Source organism: Xylocopa sonorina, chromosome 5 (genome assembly GCF_050948175.1).
Source record: "Xylocopa sonorina isolate GNS202 chromosome 5, iyXylSono1_principal, whole genome shotgun sequence".
NCBI lineage: Eukaryota > Metazoa > Arthropoda > Insecta > Hymenoptera > Apidae > Xylocopa > Xylocopa sonorina.
This window is the reverse complement of record NC_135197.1, coordinates 5,530,690-5,553,119: the sequence shown is the minus strand read 5'-3', so window position 1 is coordinate 5,553,119 and position 22,430 is coordinate 5,530,690. Positions and strand designations below refer to the sequence as shown.

The 22,430-nt window shown below is 46.7% G+C and overlaps 2 protein-coding genes across 10 annotated transcripts in view; both read right to left on the bottom strand.

Annotated features, from left to right (window-relative positions):
• Window positions 1–973: 973 nt before the first annotated feature.
• LOC143423561 (glutamate receptor ionotropic, kainate 2) lies at window positions 974–8,043 on the bottom strand. Of its 3 annotated transcripts, none has more exons than XM_076894975.1 (16): window positions 7,776–8,043; window positions 5,658–5,769; window positions 5,271–5,429; window positions 5,023–5,204; window positions 4,666–4,823; window positions 4,458–4,599; window positions 4,067–4,369; window positions 3,772–3,990; window positions 3,502–3,702; window positions 3,346–3,430; window positions 2,962–3,238; window positions 2,688–2,886; window positions 1,923–2,166; window positions 1,533–1,648; window positions 1,297–1,446; window positions 974–1,186 (listed from the first exon to the last, which is right to left on the bottom strand). In XM_076894975.1, exons 2-16 carry the CDS (start codon window positions 5,725–5,727, stop codon window positions 1,004–1,006), a joined length of 2,688 nt encoding a protein of 895 aa, XP_076751090.1. In that variant the 5' UTR covers window positions 5,728–5,769; window positions 7,776–8,043; the 3' UTR covers window positions 974–1,003. The 3 variants fall into 3 exon arrangements, with proteins under 3 accessions (XP_076751090.1, XP_076751091.1, XP_076751092.1); XM_076894976.1 differs by having other exon boundaries at window positions 1,923–2,148; window positions 7,776–8,042; XM_076894977.1 differs by lacking the exons at window positions 5,658–5,769; window positions 7,776–8,043 and having other exon boundaries at window positions 5,023–5,157; window positions 5,271–5,374.
• A 4,241-nt stretch (window positions 8,044–12,284) lies between these two features.
• Kair1d (Kainate-type ionotropic glutamate receptor subunit 1D) overlaps window positions 12,285–22,430 on the bottom strand; it is a 204,569-nt gene continuing 194,423 nt past the window's right edge. For 3 of the 7 annotated variants that reach the window (XM_076894967.1, XM_076894968.1, XM_076894969.1), the window contains exons 13-18: window positions 21,458–21,595; window positions 19,677–19,875; window positions 18,821–19,052; window positions 17,983–18,098; window positions 17,369–17,524; window positions 12,285–12,649 (exon numbers count right to left, since the gene is read on the bottom strand). In XM_076894967.1, coding sequence (XP_076751082.1) covers window positions 12,455–12,649; window positions 17,369–17,524; window positions 17,983–18,098; window positions 18,821–19,052; window positions 19,677–19,875; window positions 21,458–21,595 — 1,036 coding nt within the window. In that variant the 3' untranslated portion in view covers window positions 12,285–12,454. Of the gene's footprint in view, window positions 12,650–14,607; window positions 15,135–17,158; window positions 17,525–17,982; window positions 18,099–18,820; window positions 19,053–19,676; window positions 19,876–21,457; window positions 21,596–22,430 lie in introns of those variants that run through there. The other 4 variants (XM_076894972.1, XM_076894971.1, XM_076894974.1 and 1 more) reach the window with 4 other exon arrangements.

The window sequence follows — 22,430 nt, the reverse complement described above, 5'->3', positions numbered from 1 at the left end:
TCGTCGATTCAGAACGAGATTCAGCCCGCTACCTTACCGATGAGAGCTGAAGACGCTTCTGCGTCACGTAGGAGATAGCAGCACTCTACTCGTGTTCGCCGCTGGTGATCATCAAACCAGTTGCTTGTTCCATCGTTACAACGGACAGGGGGGGAAAGAAAATCGAACGAAACGTGCCCCAAGTTAAATGGGAAAAAGAGAACGATGGATTCCAATTTCGACGGGGCGATATTATCCTTTCAGATCGGAGGATATTTGAGATTAACAACGGAGATATTGTAAACCGGAAAAACCAGAATGGCCGCGCGATCGTGAAATTCGTTTTGCGTACGCGCTTTACATCAGCGCGGTTGCACGAAAAAGGAGGAGAGGCGTAGCTTTTTCGCAGCTCGAATTCGATACAGCCGAGGGAGTTTTTATGCGCCCCGTAAAATTGCCCGATTGTATCACGCCTCTTGACCTCGAACCGTCAACTTAATTAAGGGTTATTATCCGGTGCAATTTGCATACTCCACTCGGTTAATTTCGTGATTAATTGATAACTGGAGCAGTTTTGCTTATGGTTATCCGCAGGAACGTGCGAACGACGCTTTACGAAACGATTAACATCAACGCGGTCGTTATCACTGGTTTACGAGAACAACTATGGTCGTAATACGCGTATGCATATGAACACTTTACAGCTACTTAAAGTAATTTGCTTGCCCTGCCGAGGTTCCAGTAATAATCATCCGTTTCATACGTTCGAGACCAAACAAAACACTAATTTCACATTTTATTAACAGCCGCTCGTGTAAAGTGAAAAGATCGAGGTATCTCTGTCCGCGTGGTGCAAAAACACGATCGCGAGTCTCTATTCCTGCATCTAGATTTTTCATTTTGTACGTATTAATGTTAGTATACATATTTTCGTTGTATCATTATCCGAGATTAGTAAAAACGAAGCAGTGTCCCCTTCGTTGTAATTCAAGTATCGTGTACTGTATTCTTTTCATCGCGTGTTTTACTTGTCGTTGGAACCCGGTGTTTTAATCACCGGTATAAATCCATACGGTGGCGTGCAACCCCTGGTGCTGTTCTCCCCGCTTCTATTCGACGAGCCTTTCCTTCTTCTAACAGGCTTCGGTGAATTGCTGCATTTTAAAATGAACTTCGCCTCGGCTATCAGCTCTTCTTTAAAGGAAACCTGGAAAAGGTTTGCGCAATTTATCGCGTACACGTTCGCTCGACGAGAATCAAATTGTTTCGCGCCCTTCGCGAAGGGCGCGATTCTAAAAATCGCATAATCGTTATTACGTTTTCTCGTATCGATGTACAGCCAACTTCCCACAGTAACTCCATTATGGTGTAGAAGAATGACGCGGCAACGCCTACGGTTAATACCAAGAACACACCACCCACATTGTCGAGATCGAGTTCCTCCGCCGCACCCCCGCCACCGTCTTCCTACGTTTTATGCACACGCCATTATATAACATAGACATTTTACAGCCATCTTATCTCGTTCCATTGATACTTTTATCTATACGTACTCGACACTTTCCACCTCCGCGTTTCTGTGTCCACCATTTTTTCTTCAACTCTGTGAGCAAGCCGCTTTGCTGCAGCCTCAACACGGCAGTGTTTAACGCGTGACGATAGATCGAGTCTGAAATAACACCATTCGTATGAACAACGAAAAGAAGAGAGATCCCAAGTTTTATCGTTCTATTTTTCGTCACGCACGCTATTGGAATTTATTAATAAAATAATTAATGCGAGCAGCGATTCTGGCCTTCTGCATTTCCCAACTGGACGGTCACGCAGTAGAGTAGACAGAACCGCTGTTAATCGGTCAGCCACGCTACGCGCATTTATTACTACTAGAAGAACAGATTCAGAACCAGTGCAGCGTGTTCCTGCGTATCTCTGGGACGACTCACTTTTCTTCATGGCAATTCCATAACCCTTCGCATCGAGAAGTCCACCGATCTGCGTCACGTTGCAATACCTCTCGGTGATGTACTCGATCGAGCTGGATTCCATCAAAAACGCATAATTCTCTAGGAGCACCTTTCTCAAGCCAGCATCGTTGTCCGGTGGCAGCAGCTCCTTCTCGTTTGCCTTCATGTAGTCGTACATCTCCTTGTACGTCGAGTAGTTGGAATCCTTGGAATGGGCATAAGTCTCTCAAAAAACTGGATTAGAACAAACAGCTCCACGGTTTCTTTGTCCGACGCTCGTCGGATTAATAAGCGACTCGTTGGAGGCGGATGAGCAATGCGCGAACGATCGCGGGGTTCAATTTAGTTTCTGGTTATTCGATTTTAGATTTTTATATCGTATTTTAGGGACTGCTTTGGGATTACTTCTATCTAGACTTTTAAGGTGTTACTTATTATTAAAATTATAGGGGGACGACATGGAATCGTTAATGAGAAAAGCTTACAGGGGGAGCTGATACGTGATCTGCGTAAAATTAAGGGAAGCGTCTACGTTAACGTCTATTCAAATCGCTTAGAGCTAGACGGTGGCACTAATTTAAAATTGAAATATCCCTTACATTCGTAACAAATATATCGGGGACCTGTAATCATCCTGCAAATTTCGGCGATACCGACAACTATTTTGTCAATTCTCAATCTGCCGTATATTAGGTTCTCATGTGATAATGTGTGTACGCATATCGTTTACAAAATGACACCTACTCTAAAGAAGATTAGCGTGGATCCCCCCGCTTTAGCACCGTATTTGATGGTCTTCTTCTTTGCTAATTCCTCGATGTTCGAGAAAGGAGATACCACAGTTTCGACGGTTAAAAACGCCGCCAAATTGGCCGTGTAGGATGACACCATGATGAGACAGAAAAACCACCAGGAAGCAGCCATCATTCTTGTCGAAAGACCTCTGAATAATAAAAATATAGTATCAATTAAAATCGATCGTCGTTTGCATTATTTAAGAGTATTAAAATCCACTCACATGGGAGCAATCTCGGAACCTTGCTGCATGATACTACCAATAGTGAACCACAGTGAATTTTTAAAGGTAAACTGATTCTCGAGCTCCTCAGGCTCCTCGATGCAAGGATATGGATTGTTCCACTCAGCTGGGCAAATCCTACCAATGATGTACAACAAAACGGACACAAATATATAGGCTCCGATTAAGTACCACCAGACACCAGCAGAAAATGGCGACAAGAAGGAGAACAAACTGGGTGGTGTTTTCATTGGCTTTTGGTACAAGATACTTATCCCTGTGCGAACAAACAGAAACGCAAATTATACAGGAACCGTCTTAACTGTTAGTATCTTCTGCCTGTTATAGAACTCGATGAAATGTTTGAATTGCACGAAAACTTACCCAGATTCATGAAAGGCGTCGTAAAATCTACCGCCCCCTCGCGTTCAGATGTTATAGTCAAGTCTGTGATCGCTAGATGGGCCTCCTGCAACACGATTGCACCAGAAGATTTATTTTAAACAAGATTTAACATTTTTCAATGAAACGTTTACTGACACCGCGGATTATCTTGCCCAGCATCCCCGTCCATTTTCCATTCACGTTCGATCCGTACACATTGTCCCCTTGCACTTCAAAGGTATAATTAAAGCCAAGCATCTTGCTCAGTTCTTGAATGATATCAATGCCAAACCCCTCGTAGCGTTCGTTTCCGGTCATCATGTCCGCTGATTCTTTTAACATACCATACGGATGGCTCTGCAAACGTGAAAGGTTGTATGAAGCTTTTAAAAAATATTTCACAATTTTCTAGCTCTGTATATTTACGATAGCGATCAAGACGATGAACGTTTTATTCTGCAAGCTTAACTCTTCGTCGGTCTTAGGGGGATACTGCTCCATCAGCCATTCCACGGTGTTCGTGCTGTTCCATATTCCGATCTTCTTCGGCCCTTGCTCTGTAACCCTTATGATGTCTATGCGAAAGTCACTGCGAAAACCGGCTGTGTCGAACTTGATCAAGCCCGACAAACCTTCCATCTCGCTCTGCGCAAAGTAATTCAGAACAACGTTCCTGTAGTTGTAATCGTCGATATTAAAATTGGAATATCGACGAACCTACCAGTCGCATGAAGTTACTCAGACTGTAACCGTGCTCCCAGCTTTGAGTACCGTTACAGGGTAATTGTTTCATGTCGCCTTTAATGGCGTCCTTTAAGCGTTTGAACGCTCTGGCGAACAGCTGCACAGCGTCGTACATGAGCGCTTGTTCGACGCGCAACTGAGACGGATTAGTCGAGCCCCATTCGTTTTTGTTCTTTTCTATGATGTCCGCTAGCCGAGGATTGTCCGGGTCAATTAAACGTACCCCGGTGAAATTCACTCCCGAAAATTGGTACGGCTCCAGGTCGATCGTTTGAAGATCCTGGCGAAATAATCGTGTTAATTACGCATACAGGATTGTCGATTATACAGTTAGCTGACAATTGAATATGTAATAGAAGTTAGATTACCAATGACGTTACTATAATCCGGTTCTTCTCCGACATAATTCCCACTTGCTGCGCCTGTTGCAGCACCGTTTCGAGTATATCGATCGAGCAATCGATAACGATGTTTTCAATCTCTGCCTCCTTAATTTTTCGCATAGCATCCCTGTAAAATCGAGCAGAGCGTGATTTAAATTGAAGATCGATAGCTTGAACAGTCGCACGTGCACACCTGTAACTCGGTCCAGTTCCTAAGTGGTACAAGAAGATCGCGTGGGATTTGACGTCCGGGCGTTCCAGCAAAGGATGGGTGCGGATCAAGCTGTCCGAGCCCTCGTACAATATTGCGAAATTCTTCCATTCGTAATCGGTTATGATTTGATTGAAGATCTGGCGGCACGTCAAATATTTCTTCGATTAGATCACTGGTTAAAGGAGCACTTGTCTGGTGATACACGTTCAACGAAACAATAACTGTAAATTTTCTAAATATACTGTTCGCGGAAAGTAGTGGAAATTGCTGGAGGCGAGGCGGGTATTTTAATTCGATAAAAGATTCACGTCGAAGTTTCTGCTATATTTCACCTACCGTAGACAGGGTTTCCGCGTGAGGATACAAGTTTATTCCTTTACCACGAGCTTGCATGGGCTCCCATTTGCCATAAATATGCGGTATTTCCATGGTGTCGCACATACTCTGCACGTGCTCCGAGGTGAACTTATTCTGGGGGCCAAAAATCGCGGCCACCCCCGTGGCCATCAATTTGCATACTGGATATTAAAAAATAAAGATCGATCGAATGGAACGCTGGATTGTATTTCTAATTACGGTTATACCTTCCTGCGACACATCGAACGGATCCGTGCCAACCTTGATGGAGTTAGCCTGGAGTAAGACGTTCATGAATTCCACGTTCGAAGACTGTTCTTTGTTCACCATATTTGCGGATATCTCGAAAGTGCGTTGAATCCCATCGTCATTGTCGAATAGTCCTCCTAGAAGAATTCCGTGAGGGCACACGTGTGTCTCCGGCTGGCGTTCTATTAATATTTCTGGAGCGCAAGTTGGAAACGGCGATGGGAAAAGTTGCGAGACAACTGCGAGAAGTGATCTCGATCGGGAATTTATTAAGATTCAAATGAAACCCAGTCGATAGTGGCGATTTGAAATATTTCCGTGTCCAATTGAACGCTCCGCGAGATGTATCGAGCGAATTCTCTTACCTATGCGAACTTTCCTCGGGAACCCCGTAACGCAGGAAAAGAAAATCAACAGGAGACACTTGACGAGCATCTTGCAATCGTTCTGTGTCTCGCAACGGTGGTAACAAAAGAACTGTACGTATTAAGAAATGTGTCGATCAGTGTTTCGAACAATCTCCAAATAAATTTACAACAGAATCGATTCGGTTGTGCTTGCGGGAGACTCGCGTGAAAGGCTCTTTTAATAGAAACGCAGAGAATACTTCCTCCGGTTAATGAATGTAAAAAAAAAAAAGACAGGCACGACTTTGCGTTTCGCACGACACATCGCAGCGATTCAGAGCGAATTTAGCCAATAAACATCCTCAACAAAACAGCGGGGTCAGTGGATCCGTCCGCACAATGGCCGTCGTACGGAGCCGCGATTAGCTTCAAAGACGGGCAGACGAGCCAACCGGTCGCGAATTTATTTGCAATAAGATCGCAACGCGCGTGGGATCCACGGTTCGAGCAGACCGCTGGGATTCGAACGGGCACTTAAACCGCGCGACGTTGTGTAAACCAGCCGGGAAGCATTTACACGATCGAATTCTCGGGCTCGCGTAAATATTTAGAATTGTCTAAAATCAATCCTCCAATATTGAGTCCGCCTATTTATTTGAAGGTACCGAAGGAGGCTTTTCGCGTCTGTCAGATTCACCCTCGACGCGTTCCGATTGATTTTCTTCCGGCCGTGGCTTTTGTTTTCGTACGGCAGGGTGGGCTCGATCGGGTATTCGATACCTTCCCGTTTCGAGCCTCAGGATTGTAAAAAGACTCGTCTGATGGAACGGTAAAGAATAGGGCGGGCAAAAATAGCGTTTCCAGCGAGGGTCGGGAATAGAGATCATTAAGGGACTCGATGGTTTATTGATGCTGTTCGGCTACGACGGGGCAATGTAAACTGTCTTGTGTACGTTCGTACTTTAAATCGTGCTGAAAGCGTTCAAGCATCTTTGAATAATCAAATAATCAGGCGAAATGGATTTCCATGAAAAATGGATACCTTTCGTGAAAGCAGGAGGAAACAAATCTCCGTGAAAATTAATCAATGGACAAGCACTTCGACGAAGCGTGATCGTGATCTCGAAAACGAATTGTTGCGCCCGAGATAAAAATGTTATTTCTCGATCGTCGACAGAAACGAGGACACGCAACGTCAAACGACAGCGCGACGTTGTGATAATTTTAGCGGGAACGATTTTTACAGCCGGGCTACGTTTTCTCGCCAGGAAACTCGTCGAGGCGCGATTTTAGTCGCGCACATTCGGATCGTCACCGCGGATTGTCACCTTGCCAAGCGCGCGCCGATCGCCGCGTTTCGCTTCCGTTCATACGATCCGTCGCGTGTCGCGACGATATCGCGTGCATCGATCGACGATCGCCAAGGAAAATCCATGGACGCGTCGCGACGATTGTCCCGCGTCGACGCGCCATGTTCGACGATCAAGATCGTTCGAAAAACTGCCGGAAATCTTCGAGTTATATTTAGACCGCGCTAGACCACTCTCTGTGACACAGTCTTCGTCGAATGGCATTTGACAGATTGCATTAGTAGCTTTCGAGAGAATCACGCTCGAGAGCGTCGATTTCCGAGAAGTGTCGTTTCGCGTGCTTTCCATTCTCGAGATTCCTGCGTCGCTCTATTAAAAGACAGAATGCCGTAATAGCCGCGCTAAAGATTATCTAGCCTCTGCAGGGTCGAATTTTCGGGGTACTTCAACCTTTGCGTATCCGCGAATGTGCGCTCGTGTCCTCTTCAAGCTCGAATCGTTGAAACGTGCCATCGAGCGGTGAATCGATCGGGTTTCAAACTTGGCGAAGCGAACGGATCGTTAGCGATCGATGGTGGATCGACGATTCGGCACAGATTCACGCGCGACACGGTAAAAGTGAGTTAAGTTAACAAGTTCTCGAAGATGCACACGAGGAGGACACTGGTACGTTGCTCGTCTCATGCTTCGAGCGCGAGGGTTAGAGGCGATGGCAGGCTGTTACGCGGTCAAGACGCGAAGCGGCAAGCGTGACTGGGATAAAGTTGTTATCTTTAAAATTGCGATTACACACGGGTCCGTTACCTGGAAGAGAAGTTTGACAAACCTGCGTTCCGGAACGAGCCCCGCGACATGCACTCTAATTCCGAACGCCGCTTCGCGAGTGCCTTTTCACTGCGCACACGCGGCCTCCCTACCAAGCCACTTGGATTCGTTTGTGCATTGTAACATGGCGGGCGACCGTCTCGAATTGAACTCATTATCGTTAGACAGACCGCGTCGACACATTTTCGACCGCGGCCATACTTTCGCGTGGAAATGCCGCTGGTTTTATGGGCGGAACTTGTGATTTGCTGGTTACACCGTCGCAGGACGCGTACAGGACGCCGCCCCGTGGTAGACGGTCGTTATCCTGTGAAATGGTGAGGCGCCAACACCGTTTTATGGAGGGAATTTGTCAGTTTTAGTGGTGGAAAGTTTACGAGACCGGAGAGGCGCGCGTTCGCCCGATGAAAAATAAGTGGTATGAGTCGTCTGACCCTTGATTAGAAGTGAACTTTTCGACGGGGCTTCTTCGATGCTCCCTTATCAACTTTCCCTATCGCTCCACTTCTACGTTTTACGTTAAAACGCGTAAATTGCGCGAGAGCCTCGGAAAAATGTTCATTTTCCAAGTAGCTCGCATTACTTCTAATTACTTTTCCGCAACTTTCGCATGTGATCTCATCACCGCTACCCCTTCAACAGAGGTAGACCTTTAGAGTGTAAAAGTTATAGGAATTTCTGAGAACGATGCTGCAGTCAACAGTGTTCCGCGAACGGTAGTTAAATTTGCCGTAAAAAAAAAAAAAAGAAGGAAGAGCGATGCGTGACACGAACACGACGTAAAACCAGAGCAAGCGGCTGTTACCTTTGATAGCGCGTTCACCTTCTTCCGGAAATGCGTCCTTTTAGACACGACTCGGTTTTTACAGCCACCTTTTCGAACGAAAGAATACTTCGCGGTGCGTTCCACGCTCGTATTACAAACGATGATTCAAAGACATGCATGAATACTTGTGGGTCACGAATTTTCAGTCCGCAATACTCATTACATACGTTTCACGTAGGTTCACGTATCGTTCTGAACCTTTATCTCGAGAGTCGTGACCGAGCAAGGAGGATTCTGAATGTTGACGAAACGTTCCACTTTACCTATCTATATATTTTTAATAGAGTAATTTTATCTTGTCTGGCATTTCTCCAATTCACGGTTACACGTGCAGTGTCCCTTTAATTCTCGAAAAAATAATTAGAGCTCGCTGGTGGATTTCCGGGACGCCAGACTCGAAAGCGAAGCGTTCGAGCGAAATGCGGAGAAAGGCGGGTCGGTTAAACGGATGAAAGATCAAGATGTGCAGGGTGAGCGTAGGTAAGAAGAGAGCGGAGCGGAGACGGCGAGGGGAGGGCAGAAAGAGCGTAAAGCACGCGGAGCGGTAGCAATGTAAATTAAATAGTTACGTCGGCGTCCCAGGAGCAAAGGGAGGGTAAGAGCCGTGGAACTTGGACGCATTAGTGAATTAGTTACGTTAGCGGTTTGGGATTTAGTTCTCTAATCAAGAGAACGAAGAGTGAAGGCTGCGGCAATTGATGTAAAAGTAGAACTTCCCGGGGACCAATTACGGTGGCCGTGGTTAAGGGCGAACTCCTCTGGCGTAATCAACGAGGGGATTATGGCGCGGGGTTAAGTATATTACGCGTGGAATAATTTTCTGACTGCAAATAGGAACGTTACACCTGGCGATCGATCGCGAGGTACACAAAGCAAACGTTTCAGGCGGGAGAGTTGGCCGATCGATGAGAAAGTTCTCGAGTAGCCCGTCTCGAGCAAGCCAGAGGGGCGGACGAAGAATTTTTCCCAATTAAATCATCGATGGCGGGGTGAATTATTAAATTCAATTAAGTTGACGAAATAAAGTAACAGCTCCCTCTTCGCTTCGTCCTTCGTCTGCAATCCGGCACGTTTACGGCGCCAGGCGAAATTGCGCTCTGGAATTTCCACTTTTTACTTCGAGAAGTATTGGACGTTTAACTCTGCAAATTACCGCGCGACTCTGCGAAGATTTTAATAAGTGTTTTTAAATTTCCTCGTATCTTGCGCGAGCATGGAACAATCGCGTGCAGTATGTTCGCAAATGAAGGATTAATAATATTTTATTCTCGTATGCAATTTACCCTCCCCCTTTGTCCCGTGGCGTTGAATACGCGCCAATTAAGATCCAAATGAAGGCATCTCTCTGAATTTCCATGGAAACGTTGCGAATGTTAAATCTATTCTCATAATTCTACATTCGCGTGGCATTGAAGTTAAATTAAGCGATCCGTATTCTTCACGTTAAACCGCCCTCGCCCCCCCTCGAGTGTACGAAAGAAAAGACGTCCAGTGAGAATTTACAGACGATGAGTTTATTCACGTTTAATATGATGCTCGTAGTACACTTTATGTAAGAAGTATAATCAATAGGCTCTTAACAAACTCGTTTTACGACGTGAACGCGGTGTACGCGGTTACAGACAATATTTACAAGATACGTATATTGTACGCGGTCCATGTGTGTACCCGCTAGTCAAAGCGTCGCCCGCGCGGCTTTCTCTCGCATTTTTCTCACGCTCGAAGACGATACGACACGGTATTGTACACACACGTTGGCAGACGAACGAGTCGACGGTTTAAAAAAAAAAAAAAAAAAACGAGGATTCGTCAATATCGTCGCGTATACAAGGTGTTTGAAAAACTCGTGAACACGGAATATTAATAATCGGACGTTCGAATCTCGACGCTGGTTTCAGTTAGCCGACCCATCAGCGTCAGGAAATTGATCGCGCCAGAAACGCTGGCCGAACACGTACGATATTCGCGTATGTTTACGCCTAAGAAGAGGAAGACGGAAATGAAATACTGCTCAGTCCGTGGCGCTCGTAGACGGCGATGTACCAGCTGCAAACCGGCTTTCCATTAACTCGGTTAACCTGCTTAATCCTTCGAAACGTTGGACGTTCAAGAGAGGAACGTTACGATCTCGTGTCTGACGAGCGAAGCCTGTCGCGATGCGGACAAATCGTTCGAACGTGAAACCTAAAAATTTAGGATCAACGAAGCTCTCGATCTACCGTTTAGAATTTGACTTCAACAACTGTTAAATATTTCATTCGTAACACCTGTGATAGGAGGTCCAAGGGGTTTCGAAGGATCGGTGTAACTGTACGCACGATTGAGTGAATGAATATTAAAAATCGGACACGGATAGATGAACGAAGTCTCGCGACACGCGATGGCAAGATGCGAGAATTCGAACGCTGGCGGAACGGCGAGTGAGAATATAAAATGAAAATATAAAATCACTTGTTCTATCTACACTCGAGGAAATATCTACGACGCCTTGCACGCGTTGAACACGTTATCTTACAGCATCGGGAAGATCCATAAACGAAGACGTAAGTTTGCAAGTCGTACGAACGAATTTCCCAACGCGAACGTCCTATAATACAATGCCATAGAATAGACGCGATGGTTTTAGTTCGTTACCTTAACAATTAATATGATTATTTACACCAAAACGGATGTACCTGAACGCCATCGAACAGACAGAGACATTTGTACAGCGTTAATTACCCTTCACATTCTCGTTCGAATGATTACTTTCTTTTTGAATGAGCGACACGGTCGACGGCGATGCGCGATTGCTTGAATTTTCATTTCAATTCCGGTCCTGTTCGAGTAGCGTTTTACATGCATCGATTAAATCCACTCTTCCTTTTCTCATTCTTCCATTCACCGTACATTCCCAACATGCACACGTTTTGTTAAAAATTTTATTCTGCGATAGAAATACATCGTGCGGAAGATCCCGACGCGTGGTCGATCCTCTGCTCTCATCCCCCAATAAATAAATAACGTATCAGCAAATATTTGGAAACAAAGTTCGAAGAATCAATCTCGCGAGAATTGAACGTTCACCGTCGAAAAAGAGAGAGGAAAATATACAATCAACGTCCGACAGAATATAAGAATGTCGCTAAAGAGCTGGATAACAAAAATCACTGTATAAATTCAATCCTCGATTCTCCATAAGAGGCTGTCGCGTCGCCTACAGGTGCCGCTAAACCAAATCCAATTATCTTTTCCACTAAATTAAACACTCCTTAATCCAGTCTACCTCATCCTCCTCCACCCGTTTTCGCGCGGCTCCGTTCAGAATCGCTGGAACGACCGCGATCGTCGTTCGGCTTCGCGACGACCGTTCACGCCGTGGTGAACTGTTGTCTCTCGCGAGAGACATCCCCCTTTGCCACCGAGTAGCGCAGCGAAAGACAAAGGATCTCGAGGTTGCTCGTTAATCTTTTCGCTCAAACAACCCGCGCCGTTGTCTACCGCACGGCACGATAAATTCCAGCGAGCTTCAATTAACGACCGTACGACTGGTACACTCTACAAAGTGGTAGTCGAAGGGGCTGCTTAGCTCGTTCGCTCGCGTCGCTTGTAGAAAAACAAAGGGCAGGATGGAAAATAAGGGGAAAGGAAATCAGGCACACGCACACGCGCGCGCACACACGTAGACGGAGGAACCAGAGAGGAGGCGGATGGTTTCCGTTTTCACGTAGAGAAGCGGACCTTCGACTGGTCGCTTCCCCCTGTCGTTCTCTCGTTCATCGATCGCTTTACGTAGTCCATCGAATCGCGACTAAGATTAGCCTCCCTGATTAGCACGCCGTCCACACCCCGCGACGAGATCCAGTTTCGTGGCTTCAGGTCAACGGCGCCTTCCCCACGAAGTGTCTGTACTTGTTGCACGCCGGATACTTCCCCTCGTCGGAGACGATCGACAGGTTCGACTGCTGCCTCTCTGGATGGCACAGCGTCTTCTTCGCGGGCTTTCTCGTCCCGTTTCCGCAGTCCAACGCGTAACGCAGCTCGCTAGCCATCTCGGAGCACACGGATTTCTGGAATGTCCCCGCAAACCACCGGCTGCATCCTCTTAATCGTCGCGGACCAGCGTCAGCGAAATGCGATGACGCGTTTTTCCAATTGGCACTGAGTACCCTGGACAATAGCTCTCTTCGAATGCTATGTTTTATTAGCGTTGTAATAGATTTTGTTTGCAACGCTAGCTGAAGAGAGTACTTGTGAAGAACAAGCTTGATAGTATATTGGAAGGATGAATTTTTAACGGGGAGAAAAATTGAAACACCCTATATGGTTAATTTTTAGTGAAAGAAAATGAAAAGATCGCAAATAAAACGATAAAAAATCGTTTTTTTTTTACAATAGAAACAGAACGGCAGTAAGAGCGGTTAGTAGCCTCCGCAGTGGAATAGGAACTTTGAGTCAGATATCCTGGCGAAGACGTTATTCATTGATGTATCGTTTCTTCAATATTTTCAGCTTTACGAGGCGCGTCATAGCATTAAGCTGACTTGTTCGAGATAAACAACGTTGTTTAACAAATACATGCGACAACAAATGAATATTATTTCGTAGGAACTGTGAATAAACGGAATAAAATGAAATTAAAACTTTATTACGAAAATCACATCCAAGCTGTAAGTATACGAAAAAAAATGTCAATATAGAATTGAATTCGCAAAGAAGAAGAAAGTAACTAGGCTGAAAGAAAACTATCATAATCACACCACAGAAAATACTACGATTAACATTACTCTCGTTCGCAAATCATTTTTATTTGATAACGCGAAACCAACAATAATGGAAATGGATCCAATTCCTCTTTCACTTTTATCTAGTCTACTAAATATGGCAAGATTTATACTTCGAATAAACGAATAAACTGTCTGAACGAGTCCCATAAATTTCCCCGTGCTCCAGCCGAGTTCGTTTAACAATTCCATTTCCAGCATTGCGACATCCCGAACGCGAACAAAAATTCTTCGGCCAGGAAAAAAAAAATATGCATATCTCATGCTCTACGATCTGTCAATCGATCAGTGCTGTGACGCAAACGTGTAACAGAGACGTAGTAGAGAAGTTGCTCACCTCCTGCGTATCCATTGCGGGAGAGAAAGAGAGGCAAGAAACATTGCGACACAACTAACAATGTCATACTAAACTGTCACACATCGTGCGCGTGTCCTTTCGAACGGTACGTGTGATTCGCTATTCAACGCCCGCGTCTCGATTACGGCCACTGTTCGCATTTTCATTTTTGTCCCCCTCCCTTTCGTTTCGTTTATATGATACAAGTCTATGCGAGAGCCGAGACACGCGTAAATGGTCTGTCGCGTGACGGAACACTTTTTATCCTTTTCGATTATGAGGAATCTGTACGCTTCCTCCGCGACGCGGCAGAAGTTCACCCCCCCGCGACATTTAACATTCAATTCGATCCGTTCTATTTTAAAGAGGCGTACAGATTCCGCGCGTAGGGCAGCGATTCACTCCTCGAGCTACACAGTATGTACATACAATAAAACGTTTGCAACATGACGCTATACATTAATTATCTATTCAGTATAAAATCGTGATTGTTCGTGTAAATAGTTCGTTACTCTGCAGCACGTGAATCAGTCGCGATCACGGCGCGCTCGTTAGAAAAAGGAAGCCACGCCGCGTCTATATTATTATTATTATTTTTTTTATCCTCTTTGGTATTTTCGTTTCGTTTATTCTGTTTTTTTTTTTTTGTTTCTTTCTTTTATATTTAACAATCGCCCGAGAGACTGTCCCTTCTCGCCGCGAGGCTTGAAATCGGTCGTCGATTAATCTAAAAAGATTTGATATGAGCAAATGGCAAACGCGTTGACCTTTCCAATTTCAATGTCTGCACCGTATCGCAGGTCCGTCCATTACGAGGAGGTCTCGAGGATAAAAAGAAACCGATCCTGTCCCTTTTGCTTTTTTTTTTCTATTTCCTCCACTCTCATTCCCTTTAACCAAACGCTCCGTTTCGGTGCTCCACTTCACTTTTCTCTCCTTTCTCTTTTCCGTTCTCTCGTTTTCTCTGTTTAATGAAATTCCAACGACACCGTACGTTACTCGATAATAATTGATTGGCTAGTGTTCCGTCGATAACCTTCCGGCTAGATTGTCGATCGAGATTATCGTTCTCGGCGTGGGGGTACGGACAGAGAAAAACTGGAAAGGTCGAGGATCGTTGTTCCTTCTTTTTTGATTATACGTGTTCTTTTTTTTTTTTTCTCACGTTTGAACTTTCTACAGTCTGTGTCGTTTGGTGTTTCGCACAGTTCTCGATCACCGGTGGTGGAGTTCCTCCTTGGGTCCGTCGGGTCGGATACGCTTTCCCCGGGCATAGGAATCAGTTTGCGTTCCGGTCTTTCTTTACTGTTATTTTCGTTCTTTTAGTTCCCTTTTTATATATTCGACTCGCAATAGAGCGGATCCCTACAGAATCGTCTGCTAGTGTAGATCGGTAAAAGCTTCGCAGATCGGTTTCCCCGAGGATTTCTGCTTCTAAAACAGAACACGAAAATGCTCGGGTAAGATTGCGTTAGATGGGTATCAGATCGATGAATCGTACCGGCGCGGGACACGCGAAGCATTTTTGTTCTTGATAAGAAAAATGGACCCGAACGGAACTAACGACAGTTTCCCGATCGGTGATCCGGGAACAAATAATGCGCTCCCGTCTTTGAACAAAGGCGGGACGGGACGTGGAAAATGAAAAATGGCGAACGTGATGTAATTATCGTTCTATCGAACGCGTAAAAAATCCTTCCCGTAACGTCGTTCATCAAAATACAGTCGCGAAACCGTTCTGACGTCGATACAATCTTGACTTCTCTTATTTTATCGAATGTACGATAATCAACGAGAAATACACCATGTCGCGATACGACACGGAATATAAATGTACGGAATATAAATCTTGGAAGTCAAAATTATACTGATAATATCTAATTCTTATGAGAATATCCAATCTTCTCGATCTGCTTCCAATTTGTATAAATTCAAGATGACAAACTTCCATTGAACGAGACTCAAATCAAACCTACGATTATCTCTATGCATCACTGTAGCTAAAAAAAAAGAAAAGAAATTGCAAGCTCGTTTTAATCGAAAAAAAAAGGAAGAGAAACGGAGATACGGGGAGGAACAGAAACTCGTCGACCTAGTCGCTGACGATGCGATCGGATGTAGCGATCGAATCTACCGGCGATCTTCGAGGGCCTCGCTCGCGCGCAGGTAAAACGATTAGCAGTTTCAGATTCGAGGTAGTATCGCGGCTACTCTGTTGCGGTCTGAAGTGGCACGGTCCGAAGGGGAACAGCAATACCCGAGGTTTGTTGGCTCACGGAATTGTTTGCTCTCGGGTACGCGAGGTCACCGGCGCAAAGCTGCATATCCGTATTTGTAGACGAGCCCTTCTCAAATACTTGCCTGTTTGCCCACCGCTTGAACGTACGCAAACGGCAGCTCGAATACATATTGTAGACACGCGGGCTCTGCGCCGTGCTTCCCGCTCGCGTTTCTCTCCGCGCCTTAATTTCATTGCCGCGCCCCGTGGAATTTTGCGCCCGGGGAACGAAATTCTTCGCTACCCTCGCCACTCTTCGAGCAGACGTTCGCGCGTTATCGATGGATTCCGAGCTGCGTTCTCGTTTAGAGGGGAAAATGGTGGAAATACGACGGATGCCGGCGTCAAATTTAATCGGTTTCGTTCGGAACGCGCGGTTTCGAAACGCGAACCGCACACTTTTTCGCGATCGTCCAGGTTTATTCGAGGGACCGTTTCGATCAATTCCTCGTTGAATTTTGGAGATTAGCATACGTTGCTCGATTCGTTTAGCTAATGATCGCGCGAATCGGCTATGGAATATTGCCGCTATCAGTCGTTTTAATCGAATTCTTCGTACCCATTCATCGCGCCCAGTTGCATTTTCATTTCCCGACGACAAAACGCACTCGAACGCCCACTTTTCAATTCCCATTTCCGCAAACGCCGTTATAATCGCAGCTTGAAATATTCGGATTTAAATAATAAACTCGAATCGATCAAACGATTCCTTTACCCGTAGCCTGTCCCACCTTGCGATACTCTTCGAGAGCCAATTAAAGCAACGAAAGAAACGACGCGCCGTGAAGACCGGCAAGAACTCCGAATACGAAATTAGCACCGTAGCCTCGATCTAGCCGGGTCCGTGAATAATTACTCCTCCGGGGAACAAAGAAGCTTCGCTCCCCAATATCTTTTCGCTTATCTCGCGTTCTAAATTCTTTCTCGAGTGAAAGACGAAGGGAAACGGAAGACGGATGCGGGGTAGGAACGCGAAATTAGCATCTCGATATCAATCAACCGTTTCTCTATCTAGAGCCGCGAACAATTACAGCGGCGAGGCCGTCCCGAGAACAGAAAAACGCTTCACGGCCATCGATAAATCCACGTTTTTCTTATCCCTTGCTTTCCTTTTCTCTTTCTTTCTCCCCCTTTCTTTTTTCCTCTCGCTTTCGTAGTTTCGCTCGCGTACACCGTGATTCCATCGATCACAGCGAGAAGACGTTCAGACCCGAGTGGTTTTGTGGGTGCACCGTGACCATTAAAGAGGAACTCCACCATCGCGCGAACATCAACTGATGTATTCGCGCGGTATGTCGGGGTAGATCGCGTCGGGATCGAGGTGCGTGTTGGACGACGTTACTTCAGGCGATATCGCGCCCTCTTCGACGTGCTATCTGACCTCACTCACCCGTTCCTCAATGGCGACCTTCCGGCTTTTCCAGACGAACTCGCAGACCGCGATCACGCAGGCGATCCCCATACCGCCCATCAGCACCACGAACACACCGCCGACGTTCGCCAGGCCCAGCTCGTTCGCTGTCGAGCTGCTCTTCGAGGTGTCGTCCTGTTGATAGACCGCAGACAATCGTTCAGACACGCTTCCGGAAAACGACCAGACAAGAAACCGTGTCTTCCGACTTAAATAAATCATCAGATTGAAACACGGAAAAGGAGCAGGAAAAGGCAATCTGTAACTTTCGCAACGTGTACACAATAGACGGTCAACAAATTTCAGCGAAAAGCAGTCTGGAGAATTCGTACTGGCAGATAAGAGCCGCGCAATATCGCTAGCCATGATTTCACGAATTTATGAAACTGTCTTCTCGCGGCGCAAGTATGTCCGCCTCTGCTCCAACCCTCGTCCGCTGCGCAGAGGGTGGAGTAGAAGTCGAGCCGGAGCGAGATATACTCGGGAACGGGAGGCAGGGTGTGGAGGGATCAGAATTTCAGGCGTGCACTTATCGGCTGCACCGTGGTACTCGAGGAAAACAGGGAAACCCGGGATCGTGTTTGCGTGCTCACCCTGCAAGATCCACCGCCGCGTTTCTCCTTCCACCAGCGGGTCTTCAGCAAGTGCAGCTTCCCCTCCTCCTGCAGCTTCAGGATGGCCCCGCTTATGGCGGTCCTGTACGGCGAATCTGAAGTTCCAAGATCGTTTTCAGCGGCGCCCTCTTCCCCGGGGCGGCTTTTATCGCGCGCGTGAAACTTTTCGGTGAACGCCCCGTCCGGGGCAACGTTATCGTCGCGCGACGCGTTTGTATTCCCCCGGGACGTGTCGATTTCGCTGATTTCGACCGATCGCTTCCAGCCACGATCTCGATGGGGCCCGGTGATGTTCGTGGGCGAGCTCTTTTCAAGTGTTTGTCGACGTATGTTTAGCCTGCTTATAGAAACTCGTAAACGCGTGTCACAGCGACATGCCACGCTACACGGTTCGTTCAAATTTGCGAGATTAACATAGAATATCGAAAAGATCTGACAAAAGAAGCGAACAACTGAGATCTTCCGCAAACCATTAGCGAATGCATCCAATCGAACGTATCTCGCGGGGAACAGAATATTTACCATAAATTGATCAAAACTCTGAAATAAACGTGCACGTACGAATGTTCTTTTAATTCCTCCATAAATCCGCGGGAGGGACGGGGGTGAAAAATGATCCGTTCGACCCGAGGTCGTTTACCGATAGACCATAAATCCGGGGTGTACGCGTCGATCGGCCGGAACGGGCCGCGTCTCTATCTCGTCAGAAGCGATTCGTTCGCGCGTAATCGTTTAAACGCTCTATTCGATCCGACGTTGATCGTGTCGATCGCGATCGATTAAGTTTAGCCGTTAATCGGTACGTGTTGCCACTTACTCGGCGGCATCGCGATGCCGTATCCCTTCGAGTCCAGGAGGCCGCCGACTTGGGTCAGATCGCAGTTTCTCTCGATTACGTATTCGATGGAGGTGGATTCCATTAGGAACGCGTAGCCGCCCTTCCCCTTGATCACCCGCTCGACGCCCTCGACGTTGCTCGTTGTAAATACCGTCGGCTTTGCCGAATCCATGAAGGACCACATCCGCTGGTACGTCGAGAAATTGGAGTCCTGGAATCACGCGTGGAATTTCATGGTGCGTGCCGATAAACGATGGAACGCCGATCGGAATTGGTTAATCTTCGAGGAGGCCCATTACGCCAGTTTGTTTCTCTGTTCCACGACGAACTCGAATCGAAAGCGGTACTCGTTTCGTTTTCACGAACAATTCTTTCGCAAATAGTTATCGCGAGCCTCCAAGCTATATCGCGCGATATTTTGTTAAGTCTAATATTGAACGTTACTTCGGATTACTTGTAACAAAATTCGGCGAGCAAATGTTTAGATACGAGGCTGCTTTCCTTTCTCCCCCCGCTTCGCCAGTGTAATCTGTTGTAATAAAGTTTCCTAATACCGAAATGAAACGAGAATTAGCGTTAAGTAATGGCCGCGATGTTTTCTGAAGCAACACGCGCTTCCTCTCGTGTTCCTCCTGGTTTCTCGGGAAATTACGCTTCGCCCTGGCCCGGAAAGCACGCCCCGATACAATTTCTACGCCGTGGCTCGGTACTCGGTATACATCGGCGGACGATTCGTCAACGGCGGGGGCGAGAGGCGGAAACATCGCTTGGAGCTCGTTCGGGGCGATTACGCGGACGTTTGTACAGCGTTCGTAAGTTATGCATGCGATCTTACCCTGAAAAAGGCTGCGGTGCTCCCTCCTTTGAGTGCCCCGTATTTGATTTTCGTCTGCTTTGCGAGATCCTCCGCGCTCTCGATCGGCGAATCCATCCTCTCGACGGTGAGGAACGCGGCCAAGTTGGCAGTGTACGAAGAAATCATGATCAAAGTGAAGAACCACCACATGCCCGCCACTATGCGCGTCGACACGGCCCTGGGAAAAAGAATTCGTGGGGTGCAATCGAGGACGCCTCTGGGACGCGGGACGGTTCGGGGGGTGCGTCGCTCCCCGGTATGAATTTCAAATAAGTCCACTTTTATAGTTGTCGAACGACTGAATCTCGATCCCTTCAAACGACGGGTACATCGATGTTCCAAGAGTACCTATTACTTTGAAGGGATCGGATCGTGAAGTAGGAATACTTTACGCGCAAGTACACGTTCCACGGAATAAAGATTTCGTATTTCTACTTCGGAGTCGTGCGTTCCGATCGGTAGACAATCGTCTGGGGGATTAAACTGAGAACACGTTGCTCTACTTCGACACAAATATCTACGCCATCTAAATGCGCCAAAGGAAGTAAACGTAAAAAAGCTTTCTACGTTCTAGACGTCTAATACAGGTTCCATGCATGTGAAAATAATTCTCAGCTCAAACCACTACGTACATACACGTTGAAACGATAACTGAACGTCAAATACGAATGAAAGTGAAACACTACGATAACCGTTCGAGGATAGGGGCCGTATCGTAGGAAGTTACGGAGAGCGAGAAGATGAATAACCGCGAATTTTAACGAGAACCGGTGAACGTGTTGGATGGTACAACGCGAGAAAGTTGTTGCTGCTTTCGCGAACAATTCCGTCGAACGAGATTTCATCGGAATCGAATGAAACCGTTGTCTCGGCCCGCGCGCGTCTAAACGCTGCAACTTTTGATTACGCGGCTCCGCCACGACTCTAAACGCTTCACCTGGCGACCACCCGTCCGTGTTCGTGGCGCGCGTCGAGATACTCGACGGACGTCGAAACTTATCAGACCCAGCGGTATCAGCTCCCTGACGGTGGCACCAGGGAGCGGAGCAACAACTTCCATTAAAACGAAACGTCGTCGTCGTCTTTGTTGTCGCCTTTGTCGTTGGCTGCGACAAGATAGAGCGGTGGCGCGTTAGCGATAGCAAAGCACGTCGGCAAGTTTCGACACCCGCACGTGATCGGTTGCAGCAAGCCTACGATATAGCATATCCAGGCTGTCGTTACGTAACACTGGGTTGCACCTACGGCCCCGAAACCCCTCTACGAATTTCTATATCACCCTGTACGTCGAGATGAACCGACCGCGACTAGTCAGCTAGATAAACGCTTTCTCTCTCTCTCTCTCTCTCTCTCTTTCTCTCTCTCTCTTTCTCTCTATCTCTTGCTATCATACTCTCTATCGTGGTCTACGTTAGTTTAGTCATCTCGCGACGAATCCAAGATTATCACGCGCACGTATGCGAGACACGCGCGGTGATTGAAAAGAGCACGCGCGCATTGCGAGCACTCGACTTCCGTTGAAAATGTCCTCCTTCGAGCAAGATCAAACCGAGACCCGTTTGTCTCGCGTGACGATTACAGAGGAAGCCGGTGGTCGATAAAAATGAAAGGTCTCAGCTTGACGTTGCACAAGCGACAGGATGCTCTCAACGATCGTCGAACGTTCGCCTCGCGCGAACGACTATTCTCAGTCACCGTACACGGTTTACGTATCGTTATACACGTCGGTTGGCTGGCTGTGTTTTCTTCGTTTCACTTACTTCGGCGCTATATCAGAGCCTTGCTGCATGAGCGAGCCTATGGTGAACCAGAGCGAGTTCATCAGGGTGAACTCGTTCTCGAGGACCTCGGACTGTCCGTTGCACGGATGGGGATTCTCCCACTCGTAGGGGCTGAACCTGCGGACACGTGAAAGGAGAAGGGAGAGGATTAGACCTCAGAGTCGCAGCACGGCCCGCGGATAACCAACGCCGTGGGACGATCGATGACGCGACGGCTCCTTGCGCTCAACTTTCTGTATCGCTCGGGATGGTCCCTCTGTTTTTAGAATTACGGGGGAACGCTTCCTTCGTGGACGCTCGCGACGCTTTGCGGGGGATTTCGGGAGATTTAAGTGGCGGCATTAAGGAGACATTAAGGCCGCCTACGTTTTTCTTGCTTTCCTTTCCTTTTTTTCCTTTTCTTTTTGCCCCTTTCTGGTGGAAGAAGTATTATATGTACGTTTTTTTTTTCGAGGGAAAGCTTATGGTGGTTTTCATTGAAGTAGCGAAAAACTGTATTTAGTTTGCCTCTTTAAGCGTGCAGTTACTTTTATACGTTCTCATTTAAGTCTACAGTCTGATTTATCGTCTGCAGTTATAAAAGTAGAGGAAAGAAATAGCTTCGTCATTGGTTATCGTTGAGTAATTGGCGGAAGGATGTAGAGATGGAATAAAAACATTTTTTCTTCTGTTGCGAGCGACGCTTCTTTTAGAACTGGAGTCATAGCTACGACTCTGAGAATCGCTAACCACTCGTTAATCGATATTCACTTAAATCCTGAAGTCCTGTAAATACATCCGAGGAGAGACTGCCGAGGAAACCACAAATCCTATTCGATTTTTATTTCAATATCTTCGTTTTTTTTTTCGTTTGTTTTAACAATATTTCGAGGGACGCATACATTCACGAAACTAATCAAGTTCCTCGACATTCGTGCTCATGCGTCTCTCCTTACAAAAATACCCTTTCTTC